The 21,816-nt window shown below is 36.8% G+C and overlaps 1 protein-coding gene across 1 annotated transcript in view; it reads right to left on the reverse strand.

The window, feature by feature from the left end:
- Positions 1-8,089, reverse strand: part of LOC107598620 (dedicator of cytokinesis protein 10) — a 49,374-nt gene extending 41,285 nt beyond the window's left edge. The window contains exons 1-5 of the mRNA XM_016290016.1: positions 8,000-8,089; positions 6,854-6,943; positions 4,694-4,776; positions 665-737; positions 356-493 (exon numbers count right to left, since the gene is read on the reverse strand). Coding sequence (XP_016145502.1) covers positions 356-493; positions 665-737; positions 4,694-4,776; positions 6,854-6,943; positions 8,000-8,089 — 474 coding nt within the window. The remainder of the gene's footprint in view (positions 1-355; positions 494-664; positions 738-4,693; positions 4,777-6,853; positions 6,944-7,999) is intronic.
- Positions 8,090-21,816: the final 13,727 nt, after the last annotated feature.

The raw sequence follows: 21,816 nt of genomic DNA on the forward strand, positions 1-21,816 counted from the left end.
CTGACGGCACCCATTCACTGCAGAGCATGCATTGCTGAGACACTGATGCAGTGCTGCATTTCTACAAACCTGATGAAGAAACAAACCTATTTATGTCTTGGCTGGCTTGAGGGTGAGAGCATTTTCAGCTAATTTTCATTTTTGAGTGAACTTTTATTTGAAGCGAACCCCCAATCTAGTATTTTTTTCTCTCTGACATACACATAAAATCATCACACATTCACAAAGCACTAGTCAAAGTGTTAGCACATTGTATGTAAAATGTGATGAGACGTTTAATAATGGCCATAATGGCATCTGTTAAATGCAGATATTTGCGAGGGTGTGGGAAAGACAGCTGCTGACATGCACTCACCCGGACGGTGATACTGTTGTTGACAGTGCTGTTAAAGTTGCCTTTATAGAGCCAGCCGGACTTAAACACCCCGATTCCCCCTGCACCTCCACTCCCTGCTCCACCTCCTCCTTTAGATGATGACAGAGAAGTTGTGTCCTACAAAATAAATAAAAAAGTAGCTTATAAAGCGAGTTTGAGTTGCTTATAAAGTGTATTTGGGAATTTAACACACTCCAGGTTCACGCCACTTCCACATTTACATAATTTCCAAAATTGTTATGGCCATATGAACCTTTCTGTAAATTCAGCTTGATGCACCGGACTGACCTCATCTTTGTCCACATCTTCATGGTCGATCTCAAAGGAGTGAGAGGGCAACTTCTCTGATTTACACAGCTTCCTATCGGGGAAGAAGAATTACAGAGAGAGCCATCCACTATGATTAGGAAGAGAAAAGCAGGAAAGAGAAAGCATCTTCACTTCCACACTGTAAAAAATGGTATGAGCTATCTACTATAAAAACATTATGGTGACAATATCACACGTAATATGTTGGAGTAGTTTTTAAAGGGATAGTTCACCCAAAAATGAAAATGTGATGTTTATCTGTTTACCCACAGGTCATCCAAGATGCAGGTGACTTTGTTTCTTCAGTAGAACACAAATTAAGATTTTTAACTTTAACCGTTGCAGTCTGTCAGTCTTATAATGCATAGCAATGGTAACAAAATCTATGAGAGTAAAAAAAACATGCACAGACGAATCCAAATTAAACCCTGCGGCTCGTGACGACACATTGCTGTCCTAAGACACGGAACGATCGGTTTGTGCCAGAAACCCAACAGTATTTATATCATTTTTTACCTCTAATAAAAATTTGCCCCCATTTGTCATGAGCTGAACTCAGAGATCTAAGACTTTTTCTATGTACACAAAAGGCCTATTTCTCTCAAATATTGTTCACAAATCTGTCTAAATCTGTGTTAGTGAGCTTATCCGGATTGTTCAAACTGACTTAAAACTAAAAGATTACATTCTCTCGCGTGAACTCATTCAGGGGTGGTGACTTTCCACGTATTCCCAGCTTCTGAGCCTGCTCACCTGAAGTTATGGTTGATTGCTCTTCGGCTGGATATCAACACACACATTAACGTAAACTACGCCAGAGCGCGTACACACCTTGGAGTAGACAGTTGGACATAGTGCTGTATTAGAGGTAAAAAAATGATATAAATACTGTTCGGTTTCTCGCACAAACTGATCGTTTCGTGTCTTAGGACATCAATGTGTCGTCACAAGCCGCAGGGTTTAATTTGGATTTGTCTGTGCATGTTTTTTTTACTCTCATAGATTTTGTTTCCATTGCTATGCATTATAAGACTGACAGACTGCAGTGGTTAAAGTTAAAAATCATAATTTGTGTTCTACTGAAGAAACAAAGTCACCTACATCTTGGATGCCCTGTGGGTAAGCAGATAAACATCACATTTTCATTTTTGGGTGAACTATCCCTTTAAGGCTTGATTTTTTTAAATGGAATCTACCTGAATAAATCATGTCAAATCTCCTAAATTATTTAATCTATGACACAAATGATTTGATGATATTATTGAAATGTGCTCATTTATTTTAAGTTGATTCTCAAAAATCTGTAATTTTGAGTAAGGTCTGTTTGTATTTGACGTTGAGTTATTAAAAGACTGTATACTGCGAGACAAGTCAAGTAAGACAAAACTTTACTACACTAGCATTAGCAAAGCTACTGCTGATTAAACAAAGCATCATGCCTCATGCAGTTATCCATAACCATAAGCTCTACTCTTCTGCTCAATAATAACAATAGAACCTTCAACATAACAGAAACATAACTGAACGTTAAAGATTAATAGATGCTTCCCTTTACTCAAAAACACATAAAGTAGCACTTAATATTTACAATATTTACTCTTCATATCCAGCCATAGGCAAAGCATGCTGGGAACTAACAATCACTGCCAAAACAAAACCGCAAAATGGAGCTGATTATCTTAAAATAAATAGGTAACCTTCTTTCCTTCTTTATTTATTTTTTCAGTTTAATCAGTTCCTAAATTCAAGCCTTAAAACTGCTTACGCATCCTTTAAAAAAAAAAAATCAGGAAAACATATCTCTTGGTTTTATTGTTGAAAAGTTCTACAACACTGAACCACAATTTCTTTAATAAAATATACTCACTATTTTTAATTTTCACCTTAATTTTTAAATTAAAAATGACAAGACCCATGATTCATTTTTTACATGGTTTTGGATATGTGGTGTTGCTGATGTAGCGTTATTATGTTTAATGAATAATATTCATTTGTATATTATTTACAGCAAAGAAAAGGACTTGTAAAACAGTTAATGATAATACTGTCACATTCTGACATTTTCAGGGATGCATACATTTTATTCTTAATATACACATCATATATCACATCATATATATATATATATACACACACACTGAACAAAATTATAAACGCAACACTTTTGTTTTTGCCCCCATTTGTCATGAGCTGAACTCAAAGATCTAAGACTTTTTCTATGTACACAAAAGGCCTATTTATCTCAAATATTGTTCACAAATCTGTCTAAATCTGTGTTAGTGAGCACTTCTCCTTTGCCGAGATAATCCATCCACCTCACAGGTGTGGCATATCAAGATGCTGATTAGACAGCATGATTATTGCACAGGTGTATATATAAGATATATATATATCACATCATATCTTTAAAAAAAAAAATGTATATATATATATATTTCAAAAGAGACGTTTCATGAATCACTACTTCCATTCAACCACAAAAACAAGGTCCGTCACAAGGCCATTTTAAATACACACAAGCCAGTCTAAAATGCAGTTTAAAAAAAAAAAAGAAAAGAAAAAAACCCTCCAGCATCAGTGTGCCGATAAATCCTCCTCTCCTATTCAACGAGGTCGTATTTTCCACATCATGTGGTGTTTTCACTCCTTTCAGTACAGGACCTCACATACAGGTGTCCTTTCTGCTGCCTGCCTGAGCGCTCTTGTGAAGCAGAGCTCTTTGTGTCTGTCCTGGATGCTAGAGACAGTGTGGCAGTTTATCCAGCACAAATACACACCGCACGCAGCTTCTGTCGACTTACACTCTCTGCTCTTTAACATGGTGTATACAAGCCCAGTTCACAGCACCAGTGACTTTGTCCCTGCATGCCGCTAGTCTCTCTGGGTGTTTTCTAGTGCTGCTGTTGTTACACTGCACATCTGGACATATACAAATGCGATCACAGGTAATATGTGACCCTGCAGCACAAAAGCAGTGTTAAGTCGCTGGGGTATATTTGTAGCAATAGCCAACAATACATTGTATGGGTCACAATTATACATTTTTCTTTTATGCCAAAAACCATTAGGATATTAAGTAAAGATTATGTTCCATTAAGATATTTTGTAAATTTCCTACTGTAAATACGTTAAAACTTAGTTTTTGATTAGTAATATGCATTGCTAAGAACTTCATTTGAACAACTTTAAAGATGATTTTCTCAATATTTAGATTTTTTAGCACCCTCAGATTCCAGATTTTCAAATAGTTGTATCTCAGCCAAATATTGTCCTATCCTAACAAATCGTACATCAATGGAAAGCTTATTTATCCAGCTTTCAGAAGATGTATAAATCTCAATTTCGAAAAATTGACCCTTATGACTGGTTTTGTGGTCCAGGGTCACAATATATGGCAGGTAAAACTAAGATATCATTCTAATTTGACAAGGAATTAGATTTTTTGTCACTAAAAAGCAACTTTCTGCTGCTGAAGAGTGTTGTTCTAAACTACAGCAGTGTGCATTAAACCTGATGATCTGTCAATACACAACTTAAACTCACTCATACTGCCAACAATTTCCAAAAACATCATAAATATGGCTCTTCGTAAGAGCCTTATGTTTTTTGATGTGGAATAAATCATTATGTGGATTAAGCATTAATCAAATAATTATGTCAAATAATAATAAAAGCAACAAATATATACTGATACAGTCTTCATTTGCATTAAGCTAAACATTTCTCAACTTTCTCGTGTTGCTGGACTCACTGCAAGTCGCCAGCTTCGACCGAATAGGATCACACTGTTTAGTCTCAGCGTTTCACCGGTGGTGTGAACATGGCTATATATATGTTAAAAACAGGCTTCTGAGACATCACAAAGGATCAGAGACAAAGAGACAGCCTATCTACAAATCACCATTGGGCAGCGTCTCGCCCAATCAAGCAAGGCACCGGTTTTTGAATTATTAAATTCGATTTTTTTTCATTAAAATCCTCATCATTGACACAAAAGTGAAGTTGTACCTGGGCAGCGTGCGGTAGTCCGCTGCATACTCCTCATATTTATACTGGATCACATGCAGCTGGGAGTTATAATATTGACAGGCCTATAGAGAAGAAATAAAAACTATTAGAGCTAAATGACAAAAACATCCACTCCGATTCAAAAGGCCCTACAGAGTGTTAAGTGCAGCTAAACATTTTCTAAAACAGCAAACAAATAAGCAAAAACACAATCGTTTTGAATCCTCCCATCTGACACATGAACAAGTCCATCATGTTAATGTTCGATATCATTGTAAGCAGTTTAGAGGTCCTGCACCCAATCATGGCCGTTTATAAAAGCTTGCGCAAACCATGAACAAAAGCACATCACAAAAATGCACCTCAGACTACATTATTTTTCTACTCTACACAGTTTTAGTACTGCGTCAAGTTCTTTAAAAACAACCAGTTCAGAAGCACTACTGAACCTATAAAGCTCAAACATGCGTGAAAGTTTTGGTGCTTCAATAAATGCACATAAATCATGAGATAATACTAAAATTGAACACAGGTATTAGTAAGGTTCTGAACGACTTAAAGGTGAGTATATGACAATCTTCATTTCTGGCTGATTAAAAAATAATCAAAACCAAACTAAGTACTGTGTTAAGGGTCCGAATATTTAATGTAATATGATATTTCATTTTTAGTTCTTTTCCAAAGTTATAATAAATCTGCTTTTTTTTTTTTTTGCTTTGTCATTATATGGTAATGAGTGTAGACTGATGTGAGCAAAGCATAAAACCAGTTCATGCTGGTAATGACACAGTAATAACTAGGTCACTTTTTATTTATCTAGGTCACTTGTTATTTAGTCTTGTGGACTACATATAAACATCGGTCAGGTGAAATAGCTTATTCAGGGCAGTACTATAAACATGGTCAGACTGAATAAGGTGTCATTTTAATGTGGTAATATCTGGATTAGTTTATGGCTTCTGGCTTCCCACAGTCATGGGCAACCTAGAAATATCAAGGAAGTTTGCATACTCCATATACAGGGGTTGGGCAATGATACTGAAACACTGGCCAACAGAGTGTTGGAGGTTTCGCGTCTACATATATGCACGGCCAAACTTCACTGATTTCACATTGCATCAGTGACTTGACTGACTTGAGCCACTTTGGGGTGTTTTGGAGGAGCGGGTCAGGAAACGTTTCCTCCACCAGCATCATGTACAGGACTTCTATCTGTCATTCCCAGTGTCGGGGAAAGTTACTTTTAAAAGTAATGCATTACAATATCGCGTTACTCCATAAAAAAAGTAACTAATTACGGTACTTAGTTACTTTTTATGGAAAGTAATGTGTTACGTTACTTTTGTGTTACTTTTTAAATCAGGACAGGACTTGCTTGTTTGTTTTTAATATAAAAAAGTTATATTTTTGGCAAATATAAAAGTATTTTCACACCAAAAGTGAAATGAATAAGCCTCAGGCTGAAGGGAAAGTAACTTTACGTCCGTACAGTAGAATGCAGAAGAAGACATTTCAACACACTTCAGCAACAAACAAAAGACATAAATGTTCGTCTAGAGTAATTTGTGCTTATTAGTACGGTTGAACTGGATCATCGAAGCTCAGAAGCAAAGTTAATAGAGTATTGGTTATTAGAATGGGATTAAATACATAAAGGATATTTGTGTTGTTTAACATTTAATTATTGCAGGTTTGCGTCATATTCTGAGTTGCATTATTTTTATTCATTTTGAGGAATACTGAATCTGTGTGTTTTTGTTTTTTTGTGTGAGTGAGATGAATGGATGCATATTCATATTTATTTTAGAGCTACAGTAACATCTGATTTCTCTCAACATGGGGACACCAGAGCTGTCAATCAATACAAAGTAACTCAGATATTCTCTTGTCAATTAAAAAGTAATGCGTTACTTTACTAGTTACTTGAAAAAAGTAATCTGATTACGTTACTTGTAATGCGTTACCCCCAACACTGGACATTCCCAAGGACGGACCGATGCCAAAGGAGGCCCTACAGCATACTAATAAACAACTGTATATTGTTTTCTCAGTGAATTCTCAGTAAGCAGCACACGTAAGGCACACCTGGCCTCCGAGCATCGTCTTCTGTTTTACTCTTTTACATGGGATCCGAAGCAAAGCCACACATGCAGCACTCACCTGTCTGACCAGCAGACATTCAGCATGTGTGTCGGCTCCCTCTGGCACAGTGGACTTCAGTGTTCTCCTCTCCACAGGAAGAGTGGACACCTACAATAACACAAACACACAGAGAGCGTCAGAACAGAGTTTCAGTGCAGCAACAGGCCGGTGAAGCGAAAGCAAATGTAATGTAGCATGCAAGACATGACAGCTCATTGACAAGACATTGAGTTCCTGGAAGCAATCCATTATTGATGTATTTTCACCTACTATATGAACTATGCATAAATGTCACACCATTTCACGCACACAAGTAAAAAAATCAACGGTAACACTTTAGTATAGAGAACAATTCTCACTATGAACTAGTTGCTTATTAACATGCCTATTATTAACATATTGGCTGTTTATTAGTACTTATAAAGCACATATTCTACATCCCTAATCCTACCCAATACCTACATTTAACAACTACCTAACTAACTATTAATAAGTTGGCAGCAAATAAGGAGTTTATTGAGTTAATGGTTTGTTAATTGTGAGAACTGGACTTTAAAATAAAGTGTGAGCAAAGCTAGAATATGTCAGAACGTCATAAACTTACGGGATATAAAAATATGCAGAAATGTTACTCCGTTTGAGCGTTACTGAACTCAGTAAACTGAAGTAGTATCCAGATGGAGTAAACCTTGCAAACTATTTGTTTTTTTTCTAGAGTAAAGTCCCTTCTGATGCCAGAACCGTTGAAATCTCTTCAGTGCGTCGCTCTCAATGGACATGCTCTTCAGATGGTTTAGTCCTTCTTGCACCACAGTTTGTTCTTCACCGAGGAGAGCTTTAAAAATAATCATGTTTTCCAAAGGGTAATGTTAAATAAAGCCATTGGGAAATGCAGTGTTCAAATTCCACCTCATTTCAGGATTTACTAAAGAAAAATGAGCGATAAAAGGCATAGACGTACTTATTTTTGCAGCCTACCTTATTGCATAACGTATGGATTTGTAGGAGTTTCCTTTTCAGACAACATTTATGAGAGGAGAGTATTTAAAGAATCACGTACGGTGATTTACCAAGGTTTGCAGTAGTCAGCATTTGCACCATTACTTAGGGCCCCCAAAAAGCATGTTTAACCCGTGTTGTTAGCAGATTGCACAGGCATCTGACTATCAGCTCTACGCTAATTTGCTCTGCTCTTGGCAGATTGCGTTGGTCATTATGGAACTGATCTGCATCTGTGCTCTTTAATTTGCACATCGTCAGTAAAACACCCACAGACGTTTCCACTTCCATCTGCACCTGAACAAATACTAATTTGTTCTCACTCGGCAAGCATTTCACACCTCTCTCTAGTATGAGACGTTATATTCATTAAGGTTTTTTTTTTATTCATCCATTATTTTCCTTTATTCTGGCATTGCTTGCCAGAGCCAGAGTTAGGTCCATTTTCATCCCGGGAGTTTAATCAGAGATGCTCTTATTGTGAAGAGACACCAACTCCAGCAACTCTACCACTGAAGAAAGTGTAATGACCAACTTGGATCACAAGCGTCTCGATAACCAATCACACGACAGCCTTGATGATGAAGCTGTATGACAGTCAATCACAAGGCTCGCTTGTCGGAGTAGGAATATTCACACGTACATTATGCATGAGTCCGAGCGTATAAATTAGACATCTAAATCAGAGAAACCTTTTACAAGAGAACAAAACATCAACATAGAGCACATCACATATGGTCAACACGGTTGCTCAAACGTGGATGCACGAGCACAAGAACCAATAAGGTTCGCTCGAGTGTGTGACATACACCGCGGGAGCTTCAGCGTTTACCATATGTGATGCACTCTATGCATGTGTGCTATCAGCTCTACGCTAATTTGCTCTGCTCTTGGCAGATTGCGTTGGTCATTATGGAACTGATCTGCATCTGTGCTCTTTAATTTGCACATCGTCAGTAAAACACCCACAGACGTTTCCACTTCCATCTGCACCTGAACAAATACTAATTTGTTCTCACTCGGCAAGCATTTCACACCTCTCTCTAGTATGAGACGTTATATTCATTAAGGTTTTTTTTTTTTTATTCATCCATTATTTTCCTTTATTCTGGCATTGCTTGCCAGAGCCAGAGTTAGGTCCATTTTCGTCCCGGGAGTTTAATCAGAGATGCTCTTATTGTGAAGAGACACCAACTCCAGCGACTCTACCACTGAAGAAAGTGTAATGACCAACTTGGATCACAAGCGTCTCGATAACCAATCACACGACAGCCTTGATGATGAAGCTGTATGACAGTCAATCACAAGGCTCGCTTGTCAGAGTAGGAATATTCACACGTACATTATGCATGAGTCCGAGCGTATAAATTAGACATCTAAATCAGAGAAACCTTTTACAAGAGAACAAAACATCAACATAGAGCACATCACATATGGTCAACACGGTTGCTCAAACGTGGATGCACGAGCACAAGAACCGATAAGGTTCGCTCGAGTGTGTGACATACACCGCGGGAGCTTCAGCGTTTACCATATGTGATGCACTCTATGCATGTGTGTATCAAAATTAATGAAATAAATAACTAAAAAATACAGATGAAAAAACTTTTGATGGTGAAGCTTTAAGTGGATTCAAATCCACTTCAGAATAAAGCTACAAGCAAGGAAAACATCCTTCACATCAGGTGGATTTCTCAGCCAAATCTGAATCAGGAGCCGGACTCACGAAAATCTTCTTAAGAAATAAGTTAAGAAATGTCTTAAGATAAATTCCACGAAGTTCGTAAGAATGTTCTTAAGTGCAATTCTTGAAAAATTCTTAATACGTTCTCAAATATACGGTGGCCGCGAGGTGACATGGTCGGTTCACTTAGTTTTGTCGTGGCCACAAGATATTAATTTGAGAGAACGTAGCACTGTCAAGAGCATGCCAAACCAACAGGTGGCGATATCAGAAGCCTGAAAAAGTCTCCAGTAGGCGGAGATAACAGCACAGGCTCCGACGTCACAAGCCAAAAACTCCGGTTTCGCCGTCTACACGATAACACTGCAACCAGAGTTTTTGAAAATCTTCACCCTGGCAGGCGTTTTCAAAAATCCTCAACTCTTCTCCCCTGCCATTTCATGTCACATCTCTACTGTCTCTTTCTAATAAATCCAAGAAAGGCCATAAAACAATCTTTAAAAAAAAGTGTAGAAGCATCTCATAGATTGTCTATAGCGTGGGTGTCCAAACCGGTTCCTGGAGGATCACTGTCCTGCAGAGTTTAGCTCCAACCCTAATTAAACACACCTGAAAGCGAACCAAAGATCTTCAGGGGCAAGTTCAAGCTCAAACCGGTGTGCACCGTTTTGCTACGGTTTCCGGTTTGAACGACATGTTTCCTGGAAACGGTGTGCAACGGTATTTGAGATGCGTTTTCTCTTGTTTGGTGGGTGTGTCAAACATGTCAGCCCAATCAGCAGCAGCATGTGTATATAAACCACACGGTATTAAAGAGACAGCTCTCACAATGTAATTAACATCCATATCAATTCACAGGAGCAAGTATATTGTTTGCACATGTTTATTTACATTAATAATAAGGGCACAAGTATAGATCTGGAACTTCTTTAAGTCTGTCTAAATATCATTTAGTAATTGCAATGTCTTCTGGTCCATATCCTTTCCTCAGGAAGGTGTGCTAGACACTGATGCATTTAACATATAAATATTATACATATTTATATATTTTGCTATTGTATTGTGGAGTGATACTTTCATAAACGTTTCTATAGTCCTCTGTTTATATAATGGTAAATACTTCAATATCATAGCACAAAAACAGTGATCAGCAATAATGATAAACCTAATACTCACAATAAAAATAATAAGGTCATATAGATCCTAACACAGTCTCGGAGGTAAGAAGTGGATTATCCTTCACCTGAAATGTTTGTCTTTTCATCCTGAAATGCGAGGCACATGTTGGATCACAATAATTAGGAACCACAGTTTCCACAAATCCCTTCACTGGATTGGGATGTTCTCTTTTATTCTGGAGGGCAAGGGCAATGACTGTAACATCGAGTGTATTTTGCAGTATTAAACACGTATTTATACCGATTTCATCAGGCTTCGAAAATTCTTCAAAAAGAACAAACAGAATGGCCTTCTCAGCTGCCATAGTTGCAACTCTTGTCTCATCAGAACAGTGTGTTCAACATACCACCCTTTCCGTTTAAAAAACGTTTTGCACCGTTTTGTCGGGGCTGAACGCAGCCCAGGATTACTAGAAACTTTCAGGCAAGTGTGTTGGGAGTTAAAATCTGCAGGATGTTGGCCCTCCAGGAGCAGGATTGGACACTCGTGGTCTATAGTAGGGGTCACCAAACTCGGTCCTGAAGGGCCGGTGCCCTGCAGAGTTTAGCTCCAACCATAATCAAACTCTTACTGTGTATGCTTGAATCTTCCAGGCAGGTGTGTTGAGGCAAGTTGCAGCTAAACTCTGCAGGACACCGGCCCTCCAGGACTAAGTTTGGTGAGCCCTGGTTTATAGGAATAGGAAACACCTGAACAAAATTTCAAGTGTCATAGCAAAGGTTCTGAATACTTCCATTAATGTGACATTGTATTGTTTTCTTTAAAAACAAATGCAAGGATATTACTAATCTGGATTTTGATTTGTCATTATGGTGATGTGGAAAAAAGCCATTGAAAGCAGTGGTGTTTAACCCTGCTCCTGGAGCCCCCATTGCACATTTTGCATGTCTCCTTAATCAAACACACCTGATTCAACTCATTATCTCATTAAGATGAGAATCCAAAACCTGAAACTGGTGTGTGAGACAAAGGAGACATTCAAAAAGTGCCGTGACAATCAAATAAAGACTTTTGGAAGGAACTGTGTATTGTGATTTCACTTCTGGTCACTTGTAATCACTTCTCACCCACACGTTTTGGTCAAGCTCGAAAACTGAAGCTATTCAACCCTGTTGCCAAAATTATGAATGATCAAACAGCTTTTTTGTCCTTTGTGGTCAAAAATAAATACGATCATCAGACTCAAAAGTGTAGCCACTTTCATCTCAAACGTAATGAAACACAAAGCCTGATGATTAATGAGCCAGAATTACAAAATACAGAAGCAGATATTTGTGTATTTTATTATTTTATTTGGTTAGTTTACAGTTAGTTTTGCTTATGGATAATAGGTTGGACTGAAAACAACTTCCGTTCAAGTCGAGATCACAAGAAAATTATGTTGTGATCATGAGAAAGTAACTCGTGTCGAGATCACAAGAAAATAACAAGTAACTTTTCTTATGTCGATCGAGATCATGAGAAAATTAAGTTATGATAATGAGCAAACAACTTTTGTTAAAAAAAGTTGTGATCACAAGAAAACAAGAAATACAAATAATAATAATAGGGCTTCTGTACATGGTACAGTCATTAAGTTTACATGTATATGTGACCCTGGACCACAAAACCAGTCATAAGTGTCAATTTTTTGAAATTTGAAAGTTGCTTTTTATTGACAAGAAATCTAATTCCTTGTCAAATTAGAATGATATCTTAGTTTTACCTGCCATATATGTGACCCTGGACTACAAAACCAGTCATAAGGGTCAATTTCTCGAAATTGAGAGTTGTATATCATCCGAAAGCTGAATAAATAAGCTTTCCATTGATGTATGGTTTGTTAGAATAGGACAATATTTGGTTGAGATACAACTATTTGAAAATCTGGAATCTGAGGGTGCAAAAAAATCTAAATATTGAGAAAATCATCTTTAAAGTTGTTCAAATGAAGTTCTTAGCAATGCATATTACTAATCAAAAATTAAGTTTTGATATATTTACAGTAGGTAAATTTACAAAATATCTTCATGGAGCATGATCTTTACTTAATATCCTAATGATTTTTTGGCATAAAAGAAACATTTATAATTTTGACCCATACAATGTATTGTTGGCTATTGCTACAAAAACAGTGGTGTGAAGTCTGGCAGTAATCAGGCCTGGGTGTGGCTAGTGAAATTTAACTCAGCTTTCTAAAATAATGTGCTTAATTGCAGTTCTTTCATGATTTAACAGGAGGGGGCAATTAATTTTTCACGTAGGGCCACGTAGGTTTGGACCGCTTTTTTCCCTTAATAAATGAAATCATCATTTAAAAACTGCATTTTGTATTTACTTGCATTATCTTTGTGTAATATTTCAATTTGTTTGATGATCTGAAACATTAAAGTGTGACAAACATGCAAAAAAAAATAAGAAATCAGGAAGGGGGCCAACACTTTTTCACACCACTGTATCCCCCAGTGACTTAAGACTGCTTTTGTGCTCCAGGGCCACATATAGTATGTTTGTGCTCTGTCTCTGTCTGTTAAGTATATGTGTGTGCTCCTTTTTTACTGAAGCATGTATTTCACCTCCACATTCCCATGCAGAAGACATATAACATCAATAATACATTAATATACTGTTTATATACACATTACAGTGCTTTAGGTATCTTTCATTTATTTAGCCATTTGCTCCAAAGGACACGAAACACCAAGAGTTGTACTGTCAGTAGCCTGTTCTACACTCAAACTTGCTCAGACGTGCAGTTTAAAATGAGAAACATAAAAGCTGGTTACATCATCTTGAAAAACAATGGAGGAAACAGTGGGTCAGCACACAAACCCTGCAGGGCCTACAGACTGGTGCTGCCATTTCTCACTGATGAAGGCAAATAAATCTGCTATGAATTGATTCCAAATGTTCCCACAGAACAGCAGAAGGTATAGGGGCAGCATGTGGAGGAAACTCGACTGAGCACTAAGACATTAGTCATTTTCCCAAATAAACCAGTATACACACATCAGACACTGACAACAGCTTCCTGTGTCACAGGTCTCACACTAACATCAGCGCCTTCAGCTACTAAATCAGCTTTAAATGAAAGAAATCGAACAGCATGCGGACCCCACTGACAATGCAGTCTGACACGCGTGCATTAAACAGAACTTTATAAAGCGGAGAGTTCCTGTCCTTGGTTCACTGTAAAATCCAATAGTTTACCTTACTTAGATTTAGTTAGTAATCTTTACTTAGTTGTTATACTTACTAGGTTTTATTAAGTTACAGCTACTTTCAAGGCAAATAAAACAATTTACTTACTGTTTTGAGTGACACTTACTTAAAATATTCAAGTAGCCACAAAGGAACCAATGACATTAATAAAGCAGTGAGAGGCAGCAGTGCATTAATATGTTGCTAATGTGCAACATAACAACAGCAGAAGAAGAAAAGAAAACGAGTCTTAATAGACTTTTCACTCATTTCCTCCATGTCTGCAATTATCTTTCAGTAGTTGCATTCACTCGTTTCCCAAAGTCATCTTGAATGTTGAATTCTCAATACAACTGCAATATTTGAAAGAACATCACATAAGCTAACTTCATAAATTGATGTTGATTTTCCTAAAATGTGTGTTTTTTTTAAATTCACCATTATAGTGATCAGCGTTCCCTTTGGTTGGGCACTTTGAACTTGGTTTACGTTACTATAATTTTCTTTCAGTTAATGCATTATGAAATCAGAGTTATTTGATTTCAAAGGAAGAAAAGTAATAAATAGGTTGCTTTTAGAAAGTGACCTCTCTTCTAATTCAAGCATTAGTGCATTTATTGTGTGTGTTTAGTAGTGAACTTTATCAGATTTCTATTTTCATAAATATCTTGAGATGATTTTAATTGGGTTTATATCATTCTTAAATCGTGTGTGGTAACATGCTAAAGTCACACACAGACTTAAACATTCAGAACGTGAACCACAACAATGGTAACAATTACATTTAATTTATTTTCATTAATTGTAACAATAACCATTTTATTTACTTTTTTTGTTGTGCTACTACTGACACAAGACAGCAAATAAAATTGTCAAATAAAATCAACAACTATAAAACAAAGCAAATGTATAATTTATTCATGCCGCAATGCACTCTGGGAGTCAGTGAGTAGCTATACTAAGTCATGAGTAAACCTAAATGAAAGGATCAAGTACCCCCTACAGTTCTTTTTTTAGTTACTAGAACTCTCGTGTAAGTAAGCTATACTAACTAAGCATCTGTCAGTACAACATACTATTGCTATTTCACTTTACTTAGTTTTTTCAAGGCAATCGGTTTGCATGCTTTTTTTAAGTAAGCCCAACTAATTAGATTTTACAGTGTGATTGGCTGAGCCGCGTTCGAAGCTGTTGTAAATTACTCTACAAACACACACCTTTGTTTACTTTGTGTGTTTCTTGGCAACCACAACCGTTTCTGAGGAACTACATTGTTTGGTGGAAGAATACTGTTTTTATTAATATCATTACACTTCACTTGCTCTGTTTTATTTTGTTTTTATTTACTACGTATATGGAATAACCGTTTTATAAAAGCAATAAGGGGGTTTTAGCACGTCTAGCAACGCCCCTCAGCTGTTATAAATTCACTGTAAACCACGGCTTAACGGGGCTTATTGCTTTAGTAATCTCAAGCTGTCCATAAACCTTCCAACTTTTAGTTATCCCTTCTATAATATTTGCAGTCACTTTGAATTATGTATAAAACCTTAAATTTTACATTTAAAATTTCTGGTACAGAAAATGTATAGACTGAGTAAATAAATAAATACAAATAGTTTTAATTTGTTTAGTCATCCAGTTGATATGTTAGACATCACTAATCCCCTAATTAATAACTAACTAGCCTAAATATTTTGACTGCAGAAATATTAATTTTTACATTCGTTTTTAATCCTCCTATCGCATTTAAAAAGGGGAAAAAATGTATACACCTTTTGCATTCCCGGGTCAGTTTTGACCCGGTGAAACGTGAGCTTATAAAACAGTCATAAATACATATTTTTATATTTTTGCATTTTATATGCATATTATATCTGATTAGTAACTTCTCATTAATGAATGAATGTGCAAAAAGTCAAAGTTTTGAATGTTACCATGTTACCAAATTGAATGTTACCGTGTTACGGCAAAACCTTTTTTCCCAAAAATATTTTTTTCAATATTCATGAGAAATTTTATTTCAATATATCATTATATGAAATTTATGAGAACATTTAGACTGATAATTACCAGTATTAACTCCACTGGAATGAATAAAGTTCAGTTAAATTGCCACTCATAGCTATATTTAGATCTACAGTATGTCTAGATTGCGACACTAATATCAGAGTACATAATAACTGATAAATTAATTTAGCAAATTAGTCGGATTTGTGTGCACACCTCAGGATGAAAGTGACTAGTGGTTGCTTAGGAACGATATCCACAAAAATAATCTCATCGTCATCAATACATCATTATGCTCCATACAGTCAGGCTTTGGGGAACGAGGAACAATCACTATAAGTAACATAACAGAGGAAAGTCTTTCTCCATGGCAACAAATATTATTGTCCATCAGTCAGCGGCATGTATGCTAGAGAAACAATCAACACCTGCCAACACAAGGCTCATATATAATTCACCGATTATCCTGAGTTCAGTTCAAACACTGACTAAAAGAACCAACAGCATTCACATGCTTTATAAAAGAAATAAAGGGAACTGCCACAGGACAGACATTTCTCAAAAGCAAACAGAAATCAACAGACACATGTCACAGTTTTTATCTGTAGAGGAGCGTCAGATCAGCACTGATGTTAAATTAAATCAATGACTGATGGGAGCGCAAACACAAAGCAGAGCTGAAATATTAAATTCAGAAAGATAAAATACATACACAGCTCACTCGATTGCAGTCTGCCCGCACCCGTCTGCTTTTTATCTTCTTCCGAAAAGTGATTTTACTCCTAAAACTCATAATTATGCATGGGTTCGCACACACACCGACTGAAATGCGGAGGCCACCGAAAGCTGACTTTAGCAAGAGAAGCAGAACTTTCCTGAGAGCAAGTGAAACCTGTCAGACGGAGCACGTGGTCAGGGGGAAGTAGACCTGCAGTGACATGTGACTTCAGCAGCGAAGACAGATGGAGAGCGACAATGACAGCCATAAACTCTCTCTCACACACACACACACACACACACACACACACACACAGGTTTGTTTTTGTGAAAAGTGGGGACTCTCCATAGGCGTAATGGTTTTTATACTGTACAGACCGTTTATTCTATTGCCCTACACCAACCCTACCCCTAAACCTACCCCTCACAGGAGACTTTCTGCTATTTCAGATTTTCAATACACTCCATTCTGTGTGATTTATAAGCGTTTTGAAAAGTGGGGACATGGGGTAATGTCCTGAAAAGTCACCTTCTCCTTGTAATACCTGTCATACCTTTGTCATTATACAAATGTATGTCCTCATTTGTCACAAAAACGCACACACACACACACACACAAAGCTTTACATATATAAATCACTTACATGAAAAGTGCACGTAACACATCTGCATTTTGGCTCACTTACACTGTCAGAGTCTATGTTAATCCAAATGTATTTTTATATATCAGCGAGTAGATAGAAGTAGTTGTAATACTCTATTACAATCAGTGTAATGGAAGCTGTTTGTATCTTAGTGTGTAGAGTAGTGAGAGACTGATAATGTATATTGGTCAGGCCAATGGGAGTGATGCAGGGATGATTCTTATCAGCCAAAATCCAGAAACAATTTGCATTTTACCACTTCCAGTTTCCTCATCCCCAAAGCCAATGGGGTTTTTGAATGGGTCTTTGGTTAAATGCCTGACATAAGGTCTGTGGTGAACACAAGATATTTTCACATTTAGTTTTATATGCATAAAATACATCAGTAATACCCTCCTTGTGTTTTTAAAGCTTTTATTTGTCCTGAAAAAGCAGTTGTTGACAAGCGTTTAAACTACTAACTAGTTGCTTTACCAGCCTCGTCATGCTCTTAGAAACTATTCTAACTCAAAATTTCAGGGAAAATGTCTCTTAAATAAAGACTGAAACAGTTGTTAGCAGAGGTGTGCGATAATGACAGAAAATGATATTTCTATATTTTCGATAACGATAATCAGACGATATTTTGCTGAGCGTGTTATGGTGCTGGTATTTTTGGCAGGTTTAGGACTGCCGTGGACAGCTGACTCACAAAGCTTTTAGTTTGCAGGAGTAACAGAAATGAACTTTTCCAACAAGTTTACATTGATTTTTACCTTTTCTGGGCATTTACCTTTTCTGAAGTGGCATTTAGATGCATTTACAGAGACTGCTTAATGCACAAATAATGTTTTGATGCTTTAAAAACAAAATGTTTAATAGTGATATTTGAAATGATTTTTGGGGAAATAAAGGTGGAAAATACTTTAATATTAACCTAAAATCTCCAGTAGGTGATGGCAAATCACTGCATGCGTGAGTCATTGACTCATTCATTCAACCGATTTGTTTAAAGGAACAATCCACTATTTTTGAAAATAGGCTTATTTTCCAACTCCCCTAAACAGTTTAGTTTTACCGTTTTCGAATCCATCCGAAGCTGTAGCTTAGCATAGATCATTGAATCTGATTAGACCGTTAGCATCTAGATTAGTTGCTAATGGTCTAATCAGATTCAATGATCTATGCTAAGCTACAGCTAAAAGTGCTACCGCCAGACCCGGAGATCGGCTGAATGGATTAGAAAACGGTAAAACTCAACTGTTTAACTCTAGGGGAGTTGGAAAATGAGCCTATTTTCAAAAATAATGGAGTGTTCCTTTGAATAGCTGATTGAATCAGTAACGAAACACCGCCTTGTGTAGCTCAGGGACGCAAAACAGTTCTGCTGTGGCTTTGTTTGAAACTATTTTTGTAAAAAAAAAAATTTTTTACAAATAAAAATAAAAATAGAGCAAAAACAGGAACTTGTGTCTAAAATGCAAGTCAATTAATATTAACTTCTTGTTTATTGGACTGTTTTATAAAATCAATATCACATTTGCAATCGTGCTGATATTTGGAGGAAAAAAAAAACTTTTTGTGTGATATTAACTATATCAGTTGAAATAAAAGACATGAAAGTCATTCGAGGGCATTTCTTGAATTTTTGGGGAATTCTAAATGTTTTTTAACTTTCACTTTCACTTTCACTAAATCACACTCCTCGCGCAATAGTCTAACCTACATCTCGGTGTATGCGTGCACTCTCTGGGTGTGTTTTTGTTTGGGTTTTTGCGATATACTCGATAATGTCAAATCCCATATCGTTTAAACAACAATTATGATATTATAGTAGACCATATATATCGCACACCCCTAGTTGTTAGAAGCTTAATAGTTAATTTATAGTCAACGTTTGACTTTTTACTTCTGGCAGTTGCATTTAGGTTTTAAATTTCATCATCATAACCAAATTTGTGTTAGAATGATACAATTTTGTTGGCGACAAAGCATATTTTCTGCAATAATCAATGGAAAAGTCCTATTGGGGTTCTGTCGAGGGAACCAGGGTGATGCTCACTTATGGGATGGCCTACAAAATTACAACATCACAGCAGCGGTCTATAAAAAAGCCAATATTAGGCCACTTTAAGGTTATAGGCATCACAAAATAACCCTATCTGAAACCCACCTTTTATGTTTCAAAATTTATTGAGTGTTTCATAGTACAATGCACAAACAGGTGGCAAATTTAGGTAATACCTTAAGTCATTTACCCTGACATTCATTAGCTCCGCACAACAGGAAGTCCACCATTTTTGTGAAAAGTGCATAAAGTAAACTTTAAAATATTTAATTCATACTTCAACATTATGCAAAGACAGTGAAGATGCTAAATTACAAAATTACTTTTAATATCTCCAACGGTTTTGCCATAGCACAGCAATAAATTTATGGCGAGAAAAGAGAAACAGGAATTGTCTGATATCTTTTGCATCCATTGGGTGGCGTTTGGACAAGGAGGCTGATCACATGCATGTGATTATTGTGTGTCACTTACAACACATTATTACAGTTCTATTAATACTGAAGACCTCTGATTTCATTTTCAATACAGTCCCTAAGTCAGATACAAGATGGTACTAGTTGTGATTGTATGATATGAGAGATTGAACCTTTGCGACTGACCAATCAGAATCAAGCATTTCAGAGAGCCAAGTAATAAAAATAATGAACACACAAGCCAAACATTATGTGAGTAATGGAACTTTTCAGCAATATTTTTAGGGGAATCATATCTGCAGCTTAAGGCCAGCTTAAGAAGTCTGTTCTGTTCTTCCTTGCTTTCGTGCATGAACCGTGTTTTAGTTTTCTTTGTTTTACACAGCCGTGATAGTCAAGGGAAGACGGTGTAAACTAAAAACAAAGTCCAAGCGATGTGCGTGAGTGTGACAATAGCAGATTTCACTTCTTTGCTTTTATTGGTGAAATTGCTACTTTTTCATGTCTACCCATGATCATCAACACCACACTGTCACAGTCAGACTCATGCTTTTTCTTCAGCATAGCATGGCCTAAACACACAGCACACAAGTTTCGCTGTCTGTCATTACTCTGTCTACTCTCTCTGTCTGCACTAAAGCTGTGTTCACTTTTCACTTATTCAACACATTAATTTTCACTGTATCACTGTGTGTACTTACACAAGCATAGCTTACTGATAGGATCAATCAAGCAGCCAGACAGGCACCACAATGGTTGGGTGTCCTACATGCGGCTGATGGTGGCCGATCATAGTGTATGTGTGGAAATAGTGTGTTTTGTGGGGCCATAATATAATGCTAGCCAAAGAAAATAGGGGAAACTGGAGATTTAGAATTAAACAATCCAAATTAACACATTATTTTCCCCAGCCCACATGCTGATTTTCCACCACCGATACTGCAGCCAGTGATATTGTTCGCTCAACATTTAAATATCCTGGTTTAGTGTTCGCTGCAAGTGGAGCTCCTCTGAAACCCTCCACCTCCCCCAGCTCCACCTGTCTAGATCCAATATGCGATTTATGTATGCTATGCATGAAACAGCAGCATTCATACATGCTTATAACAGCATATCTGTGTATCTATTAGCAGTATTACTTGCTCTGCAGTAAGTATTATATAGTATATTAACATTATCATATCATTAACATGCTAAAACTCTATATATAATTGCTGAACTTAAATTCAGCGATTATTCTGTACTTAAAAGACACAATAGGATTATTTGGAGATATAATATTCCAGCAAGTCTGAATGATCAGTTACCAAAGAAGCATGACAAAATTATTCAGGAAAATAAGTTTTCTCATTAAAGTGATACAACATTGTGTTGCAAAAATGAGTACACCCTCCTGAAGGATACAAAATAAAATATAAAGGCTATTTTTGATCGACAACCAAGTATGTTCAACCAAAACATTTAAAGACAATTAAAAGTGTTGTATAGCCCACTGAATCATTCTCAGACTTAATGTTGGACGGTAATGGAAGCACTTGGGAGATAATTGTCAGGAGACTTATTTCTTAGCAATCTGACCTTCGCTTTAAGCATTCATTCTGTGAGAGTGATTTTTTGCTAGAAAAAGAGCAGGAAAATACCAAGCAAGTGTCTTATAGCCAGCAAAATCTATGAAAAGAGTGACTGTTTCATCTCACACAGTAAGATGCAATGTGCAGAAGTGAAATGCGGTTGCTGTCCACACAGGAACTACCTCCTAGCCAAAGCACAATACATTCATTTAACCTTTTCCAAGGCCCATATTTACAAAATATAGACTCATTCAAATGATAGAATCCAAACACTGATCTCATGAGACCAAGTCAGTCATTTTGGATCTAACAGCAGCATAGAAGAGGAGTACAGTGAGAAGTGCCTGCTTCCCACAGTGAGGTTCAGTGGTAGTAAAGCTCTCCTATAGGGGTGTGTGAGTGCTGAAGAGAGAGTTGTATTTTGTCAGTGCTGTCATGAATTCACACACCATTGCTGATGCTAAAACAGAAGACCTCTGCTCAACTTAACAGTTAAAAGTTAAAAGTAGCATTCCATTTCCCCACTATTTCAAG

This window comes from Sinocyclocheilus grahami, unplaced genomic scaffold, assembly GCF_001515645.1.
Source record: "Sinocyclocheilus grahami isolate Dianchi unplaced genomic scaffold, SAMN03320097.WGS_v1.1 scaffold253.1, whole genome shotgun sequence".
NCBI lineage: Eukaryota > Metazoa > Chordata > Actinopteri > Cypriniformes > Cyprinidae > Sinocyclocheilus > Sinocyclocheilus grahami.